At 37.2% G+C, this 21,538-nt stretch overlaps 2 protein-coding genes across 2 annotated transcripts in view; one reads left to right on the forward strand and one right to left on the reverse strand.

Moving 5' to 3' along the window:
* Nucleotides 1-21,538, forward strand: part of timeout (circadian regulator timeout) — a 312,058-nt gene that overhangs the window by 71,946 nt on the left and 218,574 nt on the right. The gene's annotated exons all lie outside the window — the stretch shown is intronic.
* LOC143264902 (uncharacterized) lies at nt 10,545-17,331 on the reverse strand. The gene is made up of 2 exons (XM_076534063.1): nt 16,971-17,331; nt 10,545-16,517 (listed from the first exon to the last, which is right to left on the reverse strand). The coding sequence occupies exon 2, from the start codon at nt 14,860-14,862 to the stop codon at nt 12,088-12,090; it is 2,775 nt and encodes a 924-aa protein (XP_076390178.1). The 5' UTR covers nt 14,863-16,517; nt 16,971-17,331; the 3' UTR covers nt 10,545-12,087.

The raw sequence follows: 21,538 nt of genomic DNA on the forward strand, positions 1-21,538 counted from the left end.
TTTCAACAATGTACATAAACAGTCGGAGAGGTTATCGAGAATACGGATTTATGCGTTGAGAGTTGTTAGCGCAACAACGACTCCCATTTCATCCGGTGGAATATTAGAACGGCAAAGGAGCAATCGCGCAGGGACGGCTGTGAATGCAAGATAAATTCAGCAGTTTCGATTCTGTTTTTCATCGATGAAGTTAATATCACGAAATATCAGCGTCGTCTGGGTAAACCGGAATCGAACGCAAACCGAGGGGAGGGTAGGGATAACGAACTTCTGCAAGATGTTACTGAATTTGCTGGTTCCGTAGCCCGGGGTGAGCCGAGAGCCGCTATACGGTGATTAAATTTCCTAGTTGCACTGCTGCGAAGGGTTATTCCATAGGAAATTTAAACAAGGGCTTAAGGAACGGTTTCCCATTCGTTCTCCCTCGCTCCCTATTTCTCCTCTTCTTCCTTTATCCCCGACCCCACCTTCCCCTCCGTAGATCGCTGGATTCTGCGCTGCCTGCTTTTCCGGCCCTCCTAAATATCGTTTTTCCCTGTTGCGGTCTCGTTACCATGTTCCAGGAAATTCAGCCGCAGGCTACAAGACCGGGAAACGCTCGCCGCGAATTATTCATGTAGTAACATTTACGTTGCTTCAAAGTCTCGTGATTTTATAGCCGAGACTTAGCTCGCCCCTCCGCGTCGTCCCTCCTTTAATGTTCGCCAGTGACGTTATCTGATTCTTCGGCTGGGGGTAAGAATGTTTTTTGTTTATCGCTTTTGTAGGCGGACCCGCGAACAACCCGATTAACATTCGTTGCGGGATGGGAACTTCTACGGGATGAAATTACTGAGATTAAGACAAGGAAAATTAAACTTTTCCTTGCGCCGCGACTACCTTCATCTGTAATTTCTTGCAAATCGAAATTTATGCAGCCGAAGCGGAGGAATGCGCCGCGACGGTGAATTGAAAACGTCCGGCATTCTTTCGTGTCTCGTTTCCGTTAGAAAGATTATTGCGAACGGGAAAAACGAGATAACGTGTCTGTTTCGTGTAATCAGGTTTCCTTGTTTTTAGACTTTGCGATGCTCGAACTCGAGTTCGTTGCTTTGGAGGAAATTATCTGAGGTAAGGTGTGGATGGGTAGCTTGTAGTGTTTGGTCACGTTTAGGGTTGTTATTAGGTTGTATATGTAATGGTCTTTTCTGATAGAAAGGTACTTATTCAGTGATGTAAAATTTAAAGAAATAAGTGCTTGATGATTGATGTTAAATTTAATAAGTACTTGATGTTTAATAGTAAATGTATGGAATAAGTGCTAAATGCCTGATGTTACATTTAAAAAATTAATATTTCATAATTGATGTTAAATATACGAATTAAGTACTTTCTGATTGATGTTAAATTTTAAAAAATAACAGCTTGATTCCTAATGGTAAATTTAAAAAATAAGTGCATGATGATTGTTGTCAAATTTCGAAAGTAACAATGAAACATTATGGAAAAGCAGAAAAATTATATAATAAAATTATGTAATAAATGTTTTATTAAAAAGAAAAATGTATGAAATATTTAGTTACTTTTCAATGACACTATGACACTATGTTTCATAATCTATATGTGACATATCAAATGCAGCTACTAATAATTAATGTATTACTATAGTTGATTTATTTGAAAACTTTGTTTTATATCGATCACACAGTTATAAACGCACTAAATTAAATTTATCTTAATTTAATGGTCAAGAGAAATAATCCACCAATATACTTTATTAATGATAAAATCAAACAAAAACGATATGGAAGATTTAACATTTTCTGCACTACATAATTTTGAAAGATATCGAATATTTTCGTAAATTATCAAACAGGTTTATATTTGTATTGATACTTGTGCAGGCGTATCAAATGTATATTGATACTTTCATGGTATTCTTTCATGAAAATATCAAACACGTATCAATACGTTAATGGGAATATTTAATATGTATTGATTCAGTCTGCTACCGTGTATGTCTGGAAAGTTGGCATCTGAATGAATAGATCTGCAGCTGCCAGATATGTGTAAATACACAATATAATTTGCAACCTCGTATCAATAGTATCAATTTGATACTCCTATCTTTAATTACAGTTCTTGTATCTAGTTATAATATTACAGATCTTGGCTTAGGTCATGCAAAATTATTTCTAAATACATTATTAACGATATATACGTAGCGTAGCAATTTACTATCGTGATAATAAATTGTGTGATGAGTGATTAAGGGCCGTGTTTACGTTAGGCTCGAGCATCGATAGCGCGTCAGGTGAAATTTGAATACCATGGAAAATGTCACTCTGGGTAGTGTAGCGGATAAAGTTACCAGCTACGAACGTAAAAACCGAGGTTATTCGATTCCCAACCGCAGTCCTTATTTTTCACGGATTTCTACAAATTGGTGTCAGATGTGGGGTGGCGCGAAAACAAACAACGATCGATGATCTCGTGGCTGACGAAGATATACTCGCTTTGCGGAAGACAAGGATGAATTTTCTAGAGCAAATGTTCTATTGAATGCAAGAGTCGCTTGGAGGATACTGCGACATTTTTAAAATCTACGAATTGAAATAAATAGAAATCTGTTATATTTACGAATTTATTGTGTCTCAAATTTTGATGATCATACATTTACGTGTTTGTGAATTAGGAAACTCTGTTTCAAATTTTGATAATTACAATTTTTGTCAATTTAGTAATTTTCGAACTTTAGAATGCTTTAAATTTGTTTAATTTCAAATTTAAATATTTAATTACTTAGTTATAGGTTTATAATTTTCCAAGGTTTCAAAGTCACGAGTTTTAAAATTTAATAACAGAAATTTGTAAGATTACAAATATTCGTATTTCAGAATTAAAAATTGTGAAGTTTTCAGATTGAAGCGTTTAGAAATTTTTAATGTGAAAATTTAAAGATTTGGAAAATTGAAAATTTTTAAATTTACGTAACTTGAGGTGTTAGAAATATATAAATTTACAGATCTGAAAATTTGAAAATTCAGAAAGTTGAGAATTTGATCATTCAGAAATTTAAAAATTTGGTAACTCAGAATCTTGAAAATTTGATAATTCAGAAATTAGAAAATCTAGAAATTCAAAAACTTGAATATTTAGAATTTTAAGAATAAATAATTGTTAAACATAAGGTCGTAAAAAATATTTAAAGTGACTAAGCTGCCCTCAAGTTTCTCCTTCAAAAGTCGTTGCAAGATTTCCTCCGCGTTTTTGTGTTTCCTTAAATGACGAGAAACAACTTCACAACAAACAGCATTCATGCTCGGAACATCGAACGAAGTGTTTTAGCGAAACTTATATTACTTTGCCACTTCTTCTGCAACCTCTTTAACAGTCAGTTGCTGATTGGTACAGATAACTTCAGAAACTACAATAACTCTTTCGTTGGTTTTGGAAGTTGAAGACTTACCTGGTCGTCCATCATCTTTGATCGAAGTTCTGTGTTCTTCACCATGGTTGAACCACTCGGAACACGTGCTATGACTCGGAGCTTCTTGAAAGGCTCGGAAGTTACATTTCTAAAACGATCTATTGAAGTTGCAAACGAGATTATAGATGCGTTATTCTTTAATCAGTCGCATCTTTACAGATGCAATTTTACAGATGCAAGAATTAAGGAAATTTGATTCGATTCATTCGATGTACATAAGTCTTGAGAGAAATTAATTTTTGAACTTCAAATGGTTATAGACAAAGTTAAGATATAAAATTTCAAGTTCACAAAATTTCTCCAATCTCAGGTTCACAAAATTTCTCAAATTTCAGGTTCACGAAATTTTTAAAATCTTAGGTTTACAAAATTTACAAAATTTCATTCTTCACAAAATTTTTTAAATCTCAGGTTCACAAAATTTCTCCAATTTCAGGTTCACAGCATTTTTAAAATATTAGGTTTACAAAATTTTAAAAATCTCAGGTTTTCAAAATTTCTCAAATTTCAGGTTCATAGAATTTTTAAAATATCAGATTTATAAAATTTCTGCAATTTCAGGTTCACAAAATTTTAAAAATATTAGGTTTCCAAAATTTAAAGAGTCTCAGGTTCACAAAATTTCTCAAATTTCAGGTTCACGAAGTTTTTAAAATCTTAGGTTTACAAAATTTACAAAATTTCATTCTTCACAAAATTTTTTAAATCTCAGGTTCACAAAATTTCTTCAATTTCAGGTTCACAGAATTTAAAAAATATCAGGTTTACAAAATTTAAAGAATCTCAGGTTCACAAAATTTACAAAATCTCATTCTTCACAAAATTTCTCAAATTTCAGGTTCATACAATTTCTGAACTCATTAATTTCCATATTTCCAAGTCAACAAGTTCCCCAATTCCTAAATCACATATCTCATCATCATCTATCATTACTGAATTTTTATATTGTTAAATTTCCATTAAAACCGTAATTTCGTCATTATCTGTATAATAATGTGATATTTGCATATCACGAAATAAAATTTGATAAATACAATTAACCGTCCAATTATATAATTTGTAAAATAATTATCTTTCAGAAGCAGCTTAAATTAAAATGCATGAAATGTTGCTGGAAGAATTTAATACATCGGAAAAAATAAACAATGTTAATTTAATACGAAAATCGTTCGTAACGGAGATATTAAGAGGTGCGAAAATTACTGATTAATTAGGTCGTTCTGTAATGTGTTGCATGCTAATGAACACTTAATAATGCATCGATTACAAATATTCGTGAATTAAAATTTGATTTATATTCTGCAACAATGTATATTTGTTATTTGCTAACAAAAGCATGATTTATCGGAACAAGTGCACCGTAACATTTTCATTCCATAAATAACTTTTACTCCAGTTATATTGGTATTAATGATGAAGAATGGTAGAAAGTAGTCCATTATAGTACTGTACGAACGTGGAAAATTTTGTAGCGACATTAATTTTCGTGCTATGCTTAATCAGGAACTGTAACGTGTAGTTATTAGGTGTAGAAATAAATTATCTACGATTTCTTAATTAGATCGATAAGTTTCAAACGAAATATTGGCATTTTCTTATTTGAAATTGTATTTTTAAATTTGTAGATGATATTTCCAAGCTTTTGCATTTAGAAATTGTAAAATTTATAAATTTTCATGTTTTCATGTTATTACATTTTTATATTTTCATGTTTACGAATGTATGAATTTGTAAATGTACGAATTTAGGAATGAGTAAGTTTACGGATTTACATAGTATTTCACAAAATATTTTACTTCGCTATATCACCACGTGTTATATTGTCATGCGTGAAATTGCAAAACGCGATGTTACCAGGCAATTTATTGCGACGCGTGGAGTTCCCTCGCGCTATATCGCCACACATGGAATTTCAATGCACTATACTGCCACGCGTGGAATTGTCTCGCGTTATATCCCCACGCATTGTTCTGCTGCGCGTGGAATTATCTCGCATTATATCACCACGCATTGTTTTCTTACGCGTGGAATTATCTCGCGCTATATCGCCACACATAGTATTGCAACGCGTAGAGTTGCTTCGCGCTGTATTGCCACGCATTATTTTATTACGCGTGGAAGTATTTCGCGTTATATCGCCACGCATTGTTTTGCGGCACGTGGAATTATCTCGCGTTATATCGTCACGCATTGTTTTGCTGCGTGTGGAATTATCTCGCGTTATATCACCACGCATTGTTTTGCTACGCGTGGAATTATCTCGCGTTATAACGCCACGCATTCTATAGCCACACGTGGACTTCCAATGCGGTATATTATATTTCCACGTATTTTATTGCAAGGCGTGTTAATTATTTCGTGTTATGTCGCCTTTTGGTATATTACCGAATATAGTATTATCATCTCTAAAATTGTCTCGCATTATATCGCCGTAGTTAGTAATTCCTATTGAGTGGTTTGATCATACGTTTTGCAATATAAAGCGTGGACATTCCACGATGGCCATATAACGCATAATAATTTTCAAAAAAAACTTACTAACTAAAATAATACAGAATTAAAAAATTTATAAATTTGAGCAATTAAAAAATTTACATTCCCGTATTTCTAAATGGAAAAATTGGAAAATGTGAAGTTTTTTCATTTTCTCAATCGTAAGAATTACCAAATGTATTCATTTACATCTTAAAATATTTCGAAATTTGATAATTTTCTAAAATCCTGAATTCTCAGATGTGGACATTTAGAAATCTCCACAATTATTCAATAAAAATCCTGTTTCTTTAGTTCGTTAAATTGAAATTAAACTGAATTTTCGTACCCGTTCGTTACAAACAAAAAATAACGTTCCTATCGCACACACAGAATTTTCTAAAAAAGTAAAGTCTGATCAGTTATAACGTTTTGATCCTTTCGTGTGTAAATAAAAAGAGGTTGTTTGAGAAATGTTCAAAAAAGAAAAACAAGAAAGTACAAATATTAATACTCTATCGGCTGGCGCGGAGATAACATGTCAACAAAATGGAACGCCACTTTATTTCAAATTCACGAATCTCACAGCTCTTACACGAATGCGCTCAGACGAAATAAAACAACGCGGAACGTGCACAACAGATACTGGAAATCTGTTTGCTCAATAAATGACTGAAAGCGTGAAATCCTTGTATCTGGAATCGAAGCGGATAGCGCCTTATATCGAAAGGCTCAAGTTTTTCCGACAGCTGTCGATCTTTTTTCCGATAGTCCTGATTCCTTTTGCGTCCGTGTCGACTTATTTCACCTCCTATTTCGCCCGTGCATTACAGACATCACTGATAAAATTATTTACGAACAGATATGAAATTTGTTATTGCGTGATTTGCTCAGATTTCATAGAAATATTTTGTGAACTCTTGTAGGACTGTAATATGAACTCTTATGAGTAATAATAAGAAAAAGTAATAACAGTAAGTTATAGTATAAGAAAATATACAGGGTAGCTCACCACATTTTGCCATCTAGATTTGCATCATTATTATTACTCATAGCAAACAATGTTTCAGATGAAGTTGAATGGTTTTGAGAGGGGCATATGCTGGTGGTATATTTTTTTTTGTAGGTGGACGTGTAAAGGACATATGAAGGTCATTAATGTTGTTTTAAATGCAATCATATATTTTTGACTGCATCAGCTGATACTCCTTCATATACTTTATAAAAAAGTATTAATCTATTTATGTGAAAAAATTATTGGTTTAGGAGATATTTTAATTTTAATGTCTATTTACAGAAAAGGTTCAATGTGGCAACCATTTGCATCGGAACACTTTCAGAATCGAGAAATTAATGACTTACTAACATTCCGTAGTGTATAATCTTTCTGCGTGTGTAGCACTTTTTCCAGCTTCAAAATAAACTGATAACATGTCTATCTTTTCTTCTTTAGAATACTTCATTATGAAATGATAATTCACCGTATCGTCGTATTTGCCGTATTAGAGACGTAACAGAGACTAAATTTCACTGTTACTGCGTAACAAAAAAAAAAACAAAAACTCACAATTCGTTTGGTGACCTCCCAAAGCATATAGAAAAACATTTGCTGTTCAGTTAGGGCAATTCATAATATGTATTGACCAGAAAGACACGATTTCCTAACAAGTTAGAATTAAAATATCTCCTAAACTTTTTTTTCACATAAATAGATTAATACTTTTTTGTAAAGAATATGATGGAGTATTAGTTGATGCAATAAAAAATATGATTCCACTTAAAAAAACATTAATGACCTTCACATGTCCTTTAAACGTCTGCCTACAAAAAAAATATACCACCAGCATATGCCCCTCTCAAAACCATTCAACTTCATCTGAAACATTGTTTGCTATAAGTAATAACAATGGCACAAATTTAGATGGCAAAATGTGGTGAGCCACCCTGTATAATTAGTAATTATTATTAGTAGTAATTGTTATGATATAATAATTGTTATAGTTAGTAATAATGTGGAGTAATAATAAAGTAAAAATGATTAATAATAATATTATAATATGACAGGAAATATGACAAAATATTTCTTATTTGAAAAATTGATTTAAACAATATTTACACAATATTGTCTTCCAATATTTTAAGAAGGCACAAGAAAAAATTGTAATTAGAGATTAGAAATATTTTTGATAATTTTACTGGTTAAAATATCTGCAATTAATTTGTGTTTGATAAGATTTCCGAATGTTTGCGACGTGACGCAAAGAAGGATTGTTTTATCGTGGAATGTTATTAGTCAGTTGCGGTAATTAACACTGTAAAAAGCTTGATGGTTTTCATCAGCAACGGAATTCATTTCGTATTTAAAATTCTCTGTTTATTTGTTGCCACCATACATATTTATCGGAATGGAATTGAATTGTAAATTCGCGTTTATGGTCATATATTTTGTATGAAACATTTGTGTTAAAATGAACGAGGAAATATGCGTGGTCGATTGTTAAGATTCAATATTTTTTAAATTTATTATGTCTCAAAGGATTTATTCGATGAAAATATATTTATTTGTAGGTTATGTATTTTTGAAAACATTATTTATACATAAATCAATAATAAAGGAAACCTTATAGTGTATTATAAAATTCTTTGTTTTTGAAAGAAATAATTTCTTTTTGTGATATAATTATTGTCATGGCGTTCATACATTATCGATCCACTGAATTCCATTAAAATAATTAAAAAAATATTTAATTATAACTTTCTAAATAATAAAAATAACTAGGAACTATTATTAAAATTCCATGAATAATTTGATAAAGGAAATAAAAAATTCAAGATTGAAATCGACATTAAATGAAGTAATATTATTTACGTCTCCAGCTGTATGTCGGTTCGAATATAGTTATTACTACTGTAGCGTGTTAACAGCTGTACTGTTCTCCTCTTTTATAATTGCGGTTTTAAATGCATATACTAGTGCAGTATAAATGGATATACGGAATATGATTTCAGGTAATTTGCTCATACAACAGGACTTTAATGGAAGCCGTTTCGTTTAATTCAAAGAAAAAAGATTGAAATTCATTCTTTATCTATAGAATATGTCACTGAACAATATTATTAAATTATTCTGGCATTTCTGAAAATATACATTTGAAATAAAAACTCTCTCTTTTGAATAAATTCTTTGATACAATGGTTTCTATATCAACCAAAAGTTTCATTTAAAATTTTTGGAAAATTAACATTTTTACTTTTAATTTTACACACATTACTTAAATTGAAAGAATTTATATTACTTTGTTATTTATAAATTTAGATGCAATATTACACAACAAATAAACAGACATTTATTTTCAGAGTTACTAAAATAAACAGCCATGATTAAACACAACAATTTCTTAAGGCAGGTATCAAATGTACTAATAATACACTATGGTAGCAGTGACAAAGCATGCAATTAATTTTCCCTAACAGATAAACCGAGAACATCAACTATGGTGTACGAATAATCACAATATAAATTAATGTTTTGATGTAAAAATTTTTAATCGTGTCAGGCATTGTAACAACATTTCTGACATCCGAATAAAACATGTTTGAATGTAAATAAATGAATGAACAACTGTAGTAACTTACCTGCATTTGATGTATCCGCATTATTTTTCAGGAAAATTATCTTTTTCAGGTGTGGTGCTTAATCACTTGTTCTAATTATTTTTGATTAGTAGATTTTTACTTAATATAGTAGGGATGTGTGTTTGAGATTAGACTCGGTTGTGCTCGGAAAAATTCGGATGACGTCGGACGAGAGTCTGAAAGTGCCTTTTTATGGATAAATTTAAAAGGTTATTCAGTTTTGCAAATTTCTAAATTTTTAGTAGTTCAAATTTTTTAATTTTTAAATTCTTAAATTTTCAAGATTTTCAATTCCTATATTTTTAAGTTTCAGTTCTGTAAATTTCTACATTTATAAATCTGGAAATCTACAAATTCCTATATTTCTTAATTTCCAAATCACTCCATTGTGAAATCTTCAAATTTCTCAATTTTCAAATTTCCAATTTCTGCATTTCCAAATTACAAAATTTCCAATTTCTCTCATTCCCAAATTCTTCAATTTCCAAATTTCTTAATTTCCAAATTACAACATTTCCAACCCCTCACATTTCCAAATTTCTGAATTTTCAAATTCCAAATTTTCCAATTCCTCAATCTCCAAATTATCAAATCACAAAATTCTATTTTTTGGAATCCCAAAATTTGCAAATTATGAAGTTACAAAATTCACAAATTCAAAAACTGTAAATTTCCAAATTGCCCACATCAAATTTATAAATTGCTGACCTTCCAAACTTTCAGAAGCTGAAAGTTTTGAAATCCCCTTATAAATTTACTCCCAAATTTCCACATTTCAAAACTCAATTTTTAATAAAAATCCTTTCAATTTCTCGTCCAATGACATAAATTTTTCCACGGTCAAAAGCTGAAACGTTAACCTCACATCCCTACGATTAAAATATCGAAGTACAAAACCTCGGGAAACTACTATTAGCTCGATCAAAGAAAAAGATCGAAAAGCGATCGAAGAAATAATCCAAGAAAATTGCATCTTTGTACATCGGTTTATTATCATAGCGGTACTTTGACACTGGTTATTTTAAGAAAGATAATATCTAGCCTCTTCGTAATTTCTTATCTGATCTCTTCCACTCTTATTCTCGATTTTTTTTTCTGTTTGTTAAGGAGTCTGGCAACTGGCCAAGCCGCCAGAATTAAGTTCGGAAGCTACGTTTCTGTACACTCGGTGTTGCCGCTATTGAGAGCGGTTTCCACCTCGCGATCGTTTCTCTCTCATACGCTCTCTCCGTCTCCTATATACTCGTACTCGCATACATACACACACGCGTACACACACGTACATGCATTCTCTATCTAACTTCTGGTTCGTTTCTAATACTTTCTCGCACTCTGATTCGCTTATTCCTTCGTGCACTCGCGCTTTCTTCTCTCACTCGAGCTCACTAACGTTCGATAAAAGTTCTTCCGGCTAGCAATCGCTCTCGCTTCCCGTCTTGCACTGTCATTCAAACGTACGATTCGCCACCACGAATTTCATGCCAACACGTCCCCTCTGTTCCTCCAATTTCTTTCCTCCGTCTTCCCTTTCTCGACCCGTCGTACTTCACGTCGCCCTTTCTCACCGTATTTTCGTCGTATCTCGACCCGCACCTCCGTCCAGCAACGGAAGCGTCCCTGAACGTACGACGAAAAATATCCAATCCAGAAACGCGGCACGTTACAATTATTATTGTCACTGTGTGCTAATTAACGTTCCGATCGCCTGAGATCAATGCAGTGCCAGAGACTGCCGTTTAATTATTGCCACCTGTCTGCTTTAGGTTTTGTATGTTCCTCGTCTTCCAGCTCGCTGCCAGCTTTCGAACGTGTTTCATGTAAACGATCGTCGGTTAATCAGTCTTCCGATAAAACACACTCATTTCCCGAGTCGGAGCAAGTTTCGGACGTGGTTTATCGCTCAGTCGAGACCCACGCGGAAAGACCACAGACTCCGAGGGATTTCACCCAACACCTTCCTTCGCTGAACTTTCTCGCGTGTCCGGTATTTCCCGACGGACAAAGTCGGGTCTGATGGTTATGCGGGGAAACTACTTCAGCTTCTCCGCACGGAAAAAACTAGTCCGTTCGAGCTTTGTACATTTTAGACGAAACTTTCCCGAAGTTCGTCCGTTCGCCTCGGACAAATTTGTACAGCACCGTTGCTGAACTGCGCGGATAAGTTAAATCGTCTTTCTCGCGACCGGCTCTGTTTTCGCGACGATCGTTCGACTATTTTGATTTGTTGTTGTATCAAACGACACCTCGGCTCTGCACGTTTCACGAGGTTGTTAAGTTCGCAAAAACGGTACGCGGTTGAACTTCAAACACGAAGATTCGGTCGTTAGCATGCTCGCTTTCGAGGAGCTGCCTCCAGGATGCTACTTTAACATCTTCTTGAAGTACACGTCCGTTAGTCGCGGGCTCAACAGTCGTTGAGATAATACTGACAAAATTTCGGCACGTTTCTCGTGATCCTCCGCGTCCAACCGCTTATCTCTCTCGAACAATCGAGCGTATTCAGGCTGTGGTCACCAAAGTTCGGCGGTTGGAGTGAGCGTGTGCACTTCAATGTTCTCGTGACGATGATACTTATCCCTCCGGCGCACTGTGGCTCGTCGAGACAGCACTACAGTAAGGGCAGCCGCGGCACCAAAAGCGGCACCGACCAGCACCAACATTCCTGGATGAGCACCGGCGGATAAAGCCTCGGAGATTCTGGCGTCGGAATCAGTCGCGTGACTATTCAATTCCTCCGCTATCGTGTTTGAATCGGGCGGATTCCCTAATACCAAGTTTTCCTCTTTTATCAGATTGTTCAGTCTGTTCAAGTACTTCTCGGTCGTCTTCTTTTCTTCTTGCTCCTCCTCCAACGACGCGTGTCTCGACAGCTTCTTCAAAGAGGCAATTTTGCCCGTCGACAAGTCGAGTTTGCTCGGTCTTTCGCCGTTCGGCTTATCGGCCTCCACGCGATTATCAAAAGTACGCGAATCGTTTTCCATAATCGACGGCTCGTTCTTGGTTGTTCGATACGGTAGACCGGCGACGTTTTTAATTGAATTTTTAGCTTTCCTCGAAGAGTCGTCGGGCGTCATCGTCGCTGTCGTTTTCTTGCCGAGATTTCCCCCCTTCGGTTCCTCTATCGAGGTTGTGAAGTTTCTGAAGGAGGTCGGTGCCTCGTAGAGACGAGCACCATCGGTGAGCAACGCTGAAATAGTTTTCGCTCTAATATTCATCGGATTGCCGGTGACATTACGGGAACTATCGATTTCGTGGCTCGAGCCTGTAGATGCAGATTGCTTCGAAACGTTCGTGCTAATAGATTCATTAACGGGTCTGTCAGTTGCGTCGGATGCATTGATATCGGTGACGTTGGAAGACACGTTTGCTTTAATGGAATCAGATGAACGTTCCGCTGAAAATAGGGTAGACGGTGTAACCGAAACGGAAGGTATCGTGGTTGGCACGGTTGTAGGAAGAGGGCTCGGTGGTGACGGTAATTCGCGTAGAAACAAGCCTGACAATTCCTGCGGGCTGGCACATTTGCCCGGTCGAGTATCTTTATTTAGTTCCTCGTATTGCCGCAACCATTCACCGAGCCAGTATAAGTCTTCCGTGCAGTCCCAGTCATTTTCACTCAGGTCCAAAGTACGTAATTGTGGAAGCATGTAGGGCAAGTCAAATCTCAGATTAGTTAGGTTCGTCTTTGACAAGTTTAGTTTGATCAAGCTTTTGCAAGCCGATAGCGCAGCGTCATCTGCTAAAAGCTGCCTGGCCAGCGCTGGGCTCATCGATACATCAAGATATACGAGTCTTTCGGGAGTAGGTACCGGAAACGCCATGTCACTTTGCTCCTCTTGCTTTCGCTCGAGCGAAGTTAATCCCGACATGCGAAGCTTGGCCAGGTTACTTGGTCCACTTAGAGTATTAGCTGGTAACGTTTTAATAGGATTATCGGATAGATCGAGTTCTTCAAGAACCGGTAATTGACCGAGTGCTCCTACCTCTATTTCGTTGATTTCGTTATTGTTCAACGTTAAGCATTTTAGATTGTACAGTCCTTGTAGATCGTCGATCTTCAAAGCCGTTATCGCGTTCCGATGAAGCTTCAAAGTTATCAGACTGTTAGGTAGACTGCCTGGAACTTTGACGAGTGCGTTACCAGAGATGTCCAATTCTTCGAGAACTTCCAATCGTCCAAGAGCATCGTCTTCAATGTCGATCAGTCGATTTTCCGAGATATCTAACATCCGTAACAGAGGATAGCTGTCTAGATCCCCGCCACGAATGGTCGTTAACTTATTCCCGGCAAGTCTGAGCGCTCGCACGGATCTCGTTAACGCGGCTGGCACTCTCGCCAAACCTGTGCGAGACGCGTCCACAGTTTCCAAACGCCTGCCAGTACCCAACAGCAAAGAGACGTCTCTTTCTTTGAGAGGATTCTCCGAGAGTTTTAGCACCGATAATCCGGGGAGCGGTTGCAAAGTTCCCGAAGCCGCTCGTGCTAAACCGTTCCTCGAAACGTCGAGCTCCCTCAATCTGTCGAGGCTCTCGAACCACCTGGCACCCAGAACTTGCAGCTGATTTCCACTAAGGTCCAATTTTTGTAACGAATAAAGCGGCGTCAACGCACTGTCTGGCAAATCGGCCAGCCTGTTGTCCGATAAATCGAGAAACTCCAACCGATCCAAACCCCGAAACGCATCCTCGTGCACAACGGTTATCGCGTTTCTACGTAAACTCAACTTCACCAATCCCGCAAGCGTCCTAAAAGCCCCGGCACTCAGCTCTGTCAGCGAGTTGTCGGACAGGTCGAAACGCGTCAGTTCGCTCATATTCGTCATACGACCTAGCAGCGTGTCGTTCAGCCGCGCCAGGTTGTTGCATGACAGGTTCAATGCTGTTAAACGTTCAAAGCCATGCCACGACGCGTTCAAGAACACCAGCGAGCAGTTCGTCACGGACAACTGATCGAGATAGGGAAGAATCGTCGTGTTGCCTTCCGATCCGTTCAACGTTTCGTTCACATCCAACTCGTTCAACGTACCGATCACTTCGAAATCGTTCAGCGAGTCGGTCACTTCCAGCTCGTCGAACAAACCGATCACTTCGTACTCTTCGGCACCGTCCACGGAGAGACTTCTCGTCGTAACCGGCAGTTCCGATAATCCAGGCGCACGTCCGCGGCACTTCACATGTACGAGAGCTGGCAAGTCCCTTGCCACGGCACTGCGATGACACACGCACAAATCCGGACACGCGGAACCGCTCGCCATCAAGGCGAGCAGTATCAACGGAAGCCACATCGCTTCCAGTACGGAGTCCTCACATCTCGATCGGCCGATCGATCTTTGATTTACTGGTCCAGATAACGGTGACGCGAGACAATCGTGCGGCGAACGAGCGTAATCGCGTCCGGATAGCTCATAGACGTCTCGTTCGACGAGTAACACGTTCTAGATCGAAGATGATAGATGCCGCCAAAACTTACGCGTATATACGAATGCTAGAGCGCGGGTTGACTATCAGCCGCGTCAGACGTGATGTCCATACGAAGGACTGACAAACACTGCGGCGCCCGACTCCTAGTTGCATCCGCCTCTCTCCTCTTCGTCCTCTGTCCTCCTCTACCCCTGTCTCTTCGTCTTACTCTCGCTTCAGCCCCCAAAGCCGGCCGTGTGCCGCCACCTACAACCCTCTACCCTTCTGTCGTAGCTTCCTCTCTCTCTTTATCGTTACCGACGTCCCTTTTACCCTTCCACCCTCCATTCCTATGCACGGCCCGTGGATGTGTACCTCCACCAGTGCCGGCAGCCGTCGCTTTTACTCTCGAACTCGATAAGGGGCGCGAGCGCGCTTGCGTCCTCTGATAGCGTACTGACGCGTACAGCCGGTATCCTGCGATTTCACCAACTACCACCGTTGACGACTGGCTGACTGGCTGTTTGCCTCACTGACTGTCTGTCTCTCACGACTTTCTTAAACTTGATCCGCGTGCTGGCTTCCCCGAGGTGCGAACCAACTATTCGCGGCCTTCCTGGCATCCGTTCCTGCGGAAACGAAAAGGTTGTTCTTCCTCCGAGCCCGTATTTCCATTTGCTGGCATATTCCCTTTACGGGATCGTCGAGGTAAATGCAGGCGATACGAGTAACGAAAGGAATTATTGTCGCATTTACGGGTTTGGCTATGTTCCTTAAACACGGATCGTCCCTCGAGCTAGTGAATCGGAGATGAATTCTGCGCGTTTCGTTTGAGCAGCAAATGACCCGTGAATTCTCGTTCTATTCGGTACGATGGCAAGAGTATCGCAACGATCTGCTAGCAAGTAATGATCACATAGTGTACCGTTAATTCCGGCGAAAGTTTGTTAGCGAGTTTTACGAATTCTCCACCATTGGCTTTCTTAAATTCGATTTGCGTGCTGGGATTACCGAGCAGCCGAGGCGCAGTTCTCACGAAATAAGGTGAGAGGTCAGCACACTTTCTCGGCACGCACGACTTTTATCTCGTTAAGGCATTCTACTCGATACAATTGTTTCCTAGATACCTACAATGCCTGGAGAGAGATATTATATCCTTGATTTTTATCTAATTTTCGTTTGAGTGGTTGCAGTTACGTGTGGATGTGCGATCATCGCAGCTATGTACGCGTGAATTTCTTGTTGTACAACTTGGTTTAGTATCGACGCGCATTATTAGGATTTATTTTCCTTAGTTGAAATCCCAGCACCATACGAACAATGAGCGGTACAATTAATTTAACTTCCAGCCAGAAGACGTATTCAGCCGGAGTTCTATGTCGTTTGTGTAGTCAAAATTCAAACCATTTAAGCCTGCTTCGTACGCCTAAGATGCTATTGTTTTAGGTTATGCTTGTATAATCCTACTTAGAAGAGAATAATTGAATGGAGCTGCGGGAACGAAAGGACCAGGAAATTCACCGTCAACTGATTTCGCATCCTGTAATATATACGACACTATTCATTATTCTAAATTCGGCACTAGTATTAAGTAGAATCTGGAGTCTCTTATTGCCATTTTTTCTCTATACTTCTGTATTTAAATCGACGATGCATTTTAAAACGTACTCTGAAATCTTTTATAGCGACGTAAAGTCAGCAAGTTATCCGTGAAATAAACTTGGTTAAATTCTTTATTACTTCAGCTATTTTTGTGGGGAGAAGTAAAGGCACATTTAACTATCCCAGATTCTACACTTTCCAATTTTAATTGAATTGAAATAGAAATCTATGGCAAGAGTTAACCCCGAATGTTAAATACTAATATTTTTCTGATCAGTGATAATCGAAACGTGTAGAGCGAAATTGTATCTCTAATGATAAGTCTGTTGTATATACCCGTAAACACGTATGTATATTTTGTACATACGGATTATATACCGTGTCTATGTACCTATATCCATAGATGCTCGTAACACGACGGCAAGCAGAATTTCGACTCCCATAAATTAGTTTCTCCGCGTCTCTAATCTCCTGGGAATTACTGCGCTACTTGCCGGACTTGCAGGACGATCGAACGTGATCTTGGAACAGCTCCAATACTCTCGATACTTCTGTTCAAACGATCGTTGATGAAGTTAGCGTCGCTCGCGGTTAAATACTTGAGCCAGCAGTCTTAAAGAGTGGATTTTCTTGGGCTCGGGTATCGTTTGCTGCCTCTCCCGTCGACGACTTCTACGCAGACACCGAAACGTTCAAACTTAAACGGGTTAGTGCTTGTCAATCACGAGGAAACCGTAAATAACACGCTAATTGATCGTTAGCATATCGAGGTGGGGTCCGTCATAGCGTGATTTCGCGATTTCTCGATTCGAATGATCGGATTTATCATTCGATGGCTGGCAGAATTATATTTCTAGAAATTTGTTTTGCTTGTTTTATTAGTGGGAAGTGGTTAGAATAAAATTGATGAAATTTTTGGAGTTCAGAAATGTGGAAACTTGGGAATTATGAGAATTTCAGGAATTTATAAATCTTGGGGATTTTAGGAATTTCAGGAATTTTAGAGGTTTTAGAAGTATCAGAAATATTAGAAATTTCTGGAGTTTTGAAAATTTTTGCTGTTGCATATATTTTACAATTTTTATGAATTTCAGAAGTTCTGGAAATTTGTGAATTTTAGATGCTCTGGGAATTTGAGGAATTTTGTAAATGTTAGAAGTTTTGGGAATTTTATGAATTTTATGAATTTTAGAAGTTCTGGAGATTTGAGGAATTTTGTAAATTTTAGAAGTTCTGGAAATTTGAGGAATTTTGTAAATTTTAGAAGTTCTGGAAATTTGAGGAATTTCATAAATAGAAGTTTTGTGAATTTTTTGAATTTGATGAATTTTAAGTATCAATTAACTAATGCAGAAGGTAAATTAAAATAACAATAAGAAATGGTGAGGTTCCTAAAGAAAGAACGTTGAATTCAAATATTTTACCTTCGTCCATTTTTATTTTATTTATTTCTCGTGTACGTCCTGCAAAAAAAATAAAAAGTAGCCAAAAATATTTAACAAGCTTCATAGTTTTTTATCCCTCAGATCAAATAGTATACAAATTAAAGTTTAAATAAAACGATCCAAAAAATTATTATACCATATATAAAACTTACATGTCACACATTAACATGTTAAAAGTTAAAAAAAGAAGTCTACAAGATTTGATTAGTATCAGTTTTCAAATATTGACTTATTGCATCCAAAGTTCGTGCTCGTTTTCAAATGACACGTTCAACTATCCGTGTTCAATCTTCGATACGATGTTTTCGAACATCTGCTATTAATCTTTATTTATAGAAGTGTCTGTTTGACAGATTCCCTCACTTTTTTAGTCTTGACTAATATCTTCGTGAAACATTTAGCAACATGGATTTACGTTTTTCGTTAGTGGCGTTTAAGAAACATTATACTTCATCCTGAAGATTTATTGGTGGTTTTGGGCAGTATTTAAAATGACCTTTTAACTATTTACTTGTTTGTTTATTATATAGGATAAATAAGTTAAATTATTATTCTGCATATGTTATTAACTGTAGAAGTCAGATTATTTAATTATCAGTGTCGTATCATCATTAAATTACATTTATAAAAATTGAAATTTTTGTAGTTAAAAAGGTGCAGTACAAAATGTATTCGTGCTACTTTAAAGTTTAAGAAGAATAGTAAGTGTAAGAAGTTGAACAGTAAGTGTAAAAATAACTATTTAATTTTAGAATCAATAAAATAACAATTGTCTAAAATACACTTCCTACAATCAATATATCCGCAACATGTGATTAATGTTTCTTCATGCAAAATTAATTTTGTTAGAAGACGAATTTCCAAACTATCAGCGCAATTATGTTCACCGAGTACAATATCAGTTAGAGTGTAAATTAATTTAAAAGTTACGTTAATAGCTTATGAAATTTAATTACCGAAATGGAAACGTGCTTCAGAAACATGTGCACTTGAAAACCTACTTCAACTAAGATATTCGTTATTTAAATTAATTTAGTTAATAATTTTATACACAAAAAAGAGAATTCTAATTACCTTCAAACTATTTTTAAAGTAAAACTGCAGTATTAACAAATATAAGATGTTACAGGATAACTGTATTTGAATATTCAGGTATTCTGTTAGAAACGATTCAATTTTTCGACCGAACTCAAATGTCGACTTCGAACATATTGGCTCGTTGAAGAGCTCTGTAAATTGACCTGAAAATCAAAATGTCACTTCCGAGTCAGCTGCCGCGAAGGATTCAATGATTTAATCGCTGGAAATTGTTATGCATCGTCATTTTTTGTACGAAAATTTTGAGCTCGCTTAATCCTTTGACGTATGTCTATATTCGATGAATAAAATTTTTAAAATACGCATATACTATTTTTATCGTTTTGCACACTATATTAATAGCTATACTAACTGAAAATATTTCAAGTTTTTACTTTTTACTTTTCATACACATTCGTTTCATCACTGAAAAATTTCAACTATAATTCAAAAATTAATTATTTTTTTTTCTGGTATTGTCAATGAGATGTTTATATGAATTATTTCAAGTTATTTCTCTTATTTCATTTAGTTTTAATTTTCATTTTTTTTTTAATTGAAGGTCATATGCACCTTCTAAGATCATTTGTTTTGAGACTGATTTTTGGAAAATATTAAAATTTAATTTAATACAACTCAGTCTGAGGTTGCAGTTGTCCTAAACATTATATATTAACTCATTTATGATATTCGTACTGATGTAATTTTATTCTTAATTTTTCACTGAGTGATATACGAAATTATGTCTAATTTCATTAATGCACAGTTCAGTTTACTATTCAGTTTGCGTTAGAATTACCTAATCACAGTTACAATATTAAACCAGAAAAAGTTATTATGTCCATTTTCTATTCAGTAATCCTTGACTATGCAACTTATAATTGGACTCCAAATTGATGCGCTTTACTCGAGTAAGATTTGTGACATGCGTCACGTGTGGTGTTTTAAGACAAGGGGTTCCAATATATTAACGACCTCCCGTACTAGTCTATATTTAAGTTTAATAGTTCTCTAGAAAAACGCGCGCACGTAACTATTTTTACGTGACCACGTGCAGGGAATCTATTTCTGACCTTAACCCTAGCCGAACCCCAAAAATACTCATCCAGTTCGGTTTTATATTTCTATACCTCCCGGGCGCGTCATATTTCTACATAAATTAACACAGAAATTAATAATAATTTATGCAGTCAGCGGTGTTTGGTTTGTAGCAACCGCATGTCCAATTACCCACGGTTCATCAGACACGGAATCAACAGCGTGGCTTCAAAAGCTCGGCCAAACGACAAGTCATCACGTTCCGAATCTCAGCCGGAACAACTCTGTGCAGCCGGTTTGCCAGCTAGCTGGTGGTATATAAAATTAACAATTTCGTCCCAACGAACTCAGGAGTTTCGCGGTTCCGTTGTACCCTTACAGAGAGGCAAGGAATTAGGGAAACCGTGAGGGCCGGGAGGAGGGATGTTACTCGGAGTTGCCGGAGCTACGAGAAAATGGACGGCAAAAGAGAGATAGAGAAAGAGAGAACGGATTTCGAGAATGCTGCTTGATAAGGGAAATCTTTCGAGCCTGCGGTACCGACCGACGTGTAATTTCCCCGAAATAGAGGACGGTATCCTGGCCGTGCCGGTTACAAAGTTACTTTTACGATGGTGCCGACCGAATGTAAATGGAAACGGCGTAGGAAAGACTAAAGGAGAAAGCCGGCACGGCGGAGAGAGAGTGATCGGTATCGGGAAAAGGGCAAAACGAGAGAAAGAGTGAATGGAAACGTGCCGTGGGCAGAGTAGAGAAAGCGTGAAACAGGAACGAGAAGAATGACGATGGGGAGGCGGAGGAAAGGAAAAGGGGTAGAAGTAAAGGGGATGAGACTGTCGGAGTTTGTAATTGCAGCGGCTTTAACGCGCTGCTGATGGCCGATGGCACCCGGGACTGGGGTAATGGTCTGCACCAAATGTCTCTTCTTGCCAGAGAGCAGAGAGACGCCCGAGAAACCTGAACAGACGAGGAAAACGGTATTCGAGAAGACACCGTGCAAGAGAAGGCACGTGGATTCGTTGTCTTTCCTTCTTGCCCGACCGCTGCTCTCCGATCGTTCCTTTTCTCGGTGTCACAGTTGTTGGCATCGACCGATATATTTCTTTGCCCTCTCCTCCCTCGACCTCGTGCTTTTGATCGGGCTACAGATCGATGCACGTGCAACGATGCTTCTGCTCGGTTAAATATTTCAATGAGAACAATGGCTCGCGTTCAAAATCCCTTAGCAAAATCCAAACTGCCGATGGATTTTTCAGAATTTTAAGTCCGTCGCGGGGAAAAAAATATCTGACTAAGCGGATTACCGCACCTGGATTTCAACTCGAATTTCCCGCTCTTTGTATCACTCTTTCAATTAACGGTGTAGTCGATATATTTTGAAAACGATCTAATCAAATTT

The sequence above is a fragment of the Megachile rotundata genome, chromosome 7 (assembly GCF_050947335.1).
Source record: "Megachile rotundata isolate GNS110a chromosome 7, iyMegRotu1, whole genome shotgun sequence".
NCBI classification, from domain to species: domain Eukaryota; kingdom Metazoa; phylum Arthropoda; class Insecta; order Hymenoptera; family Megachilidae; genus Megachile; species Megachile rotundata.

Excerpts from the sequence above, each read along its gene's own strand:
- LOC143264902 (XM_076534063.1), bottom strand. The coding sequence starts at position 14,862 with ATGTGGCTTCCGTTGATACTGCTCGCCTTGATGGCGAGCGGTTCCGCG.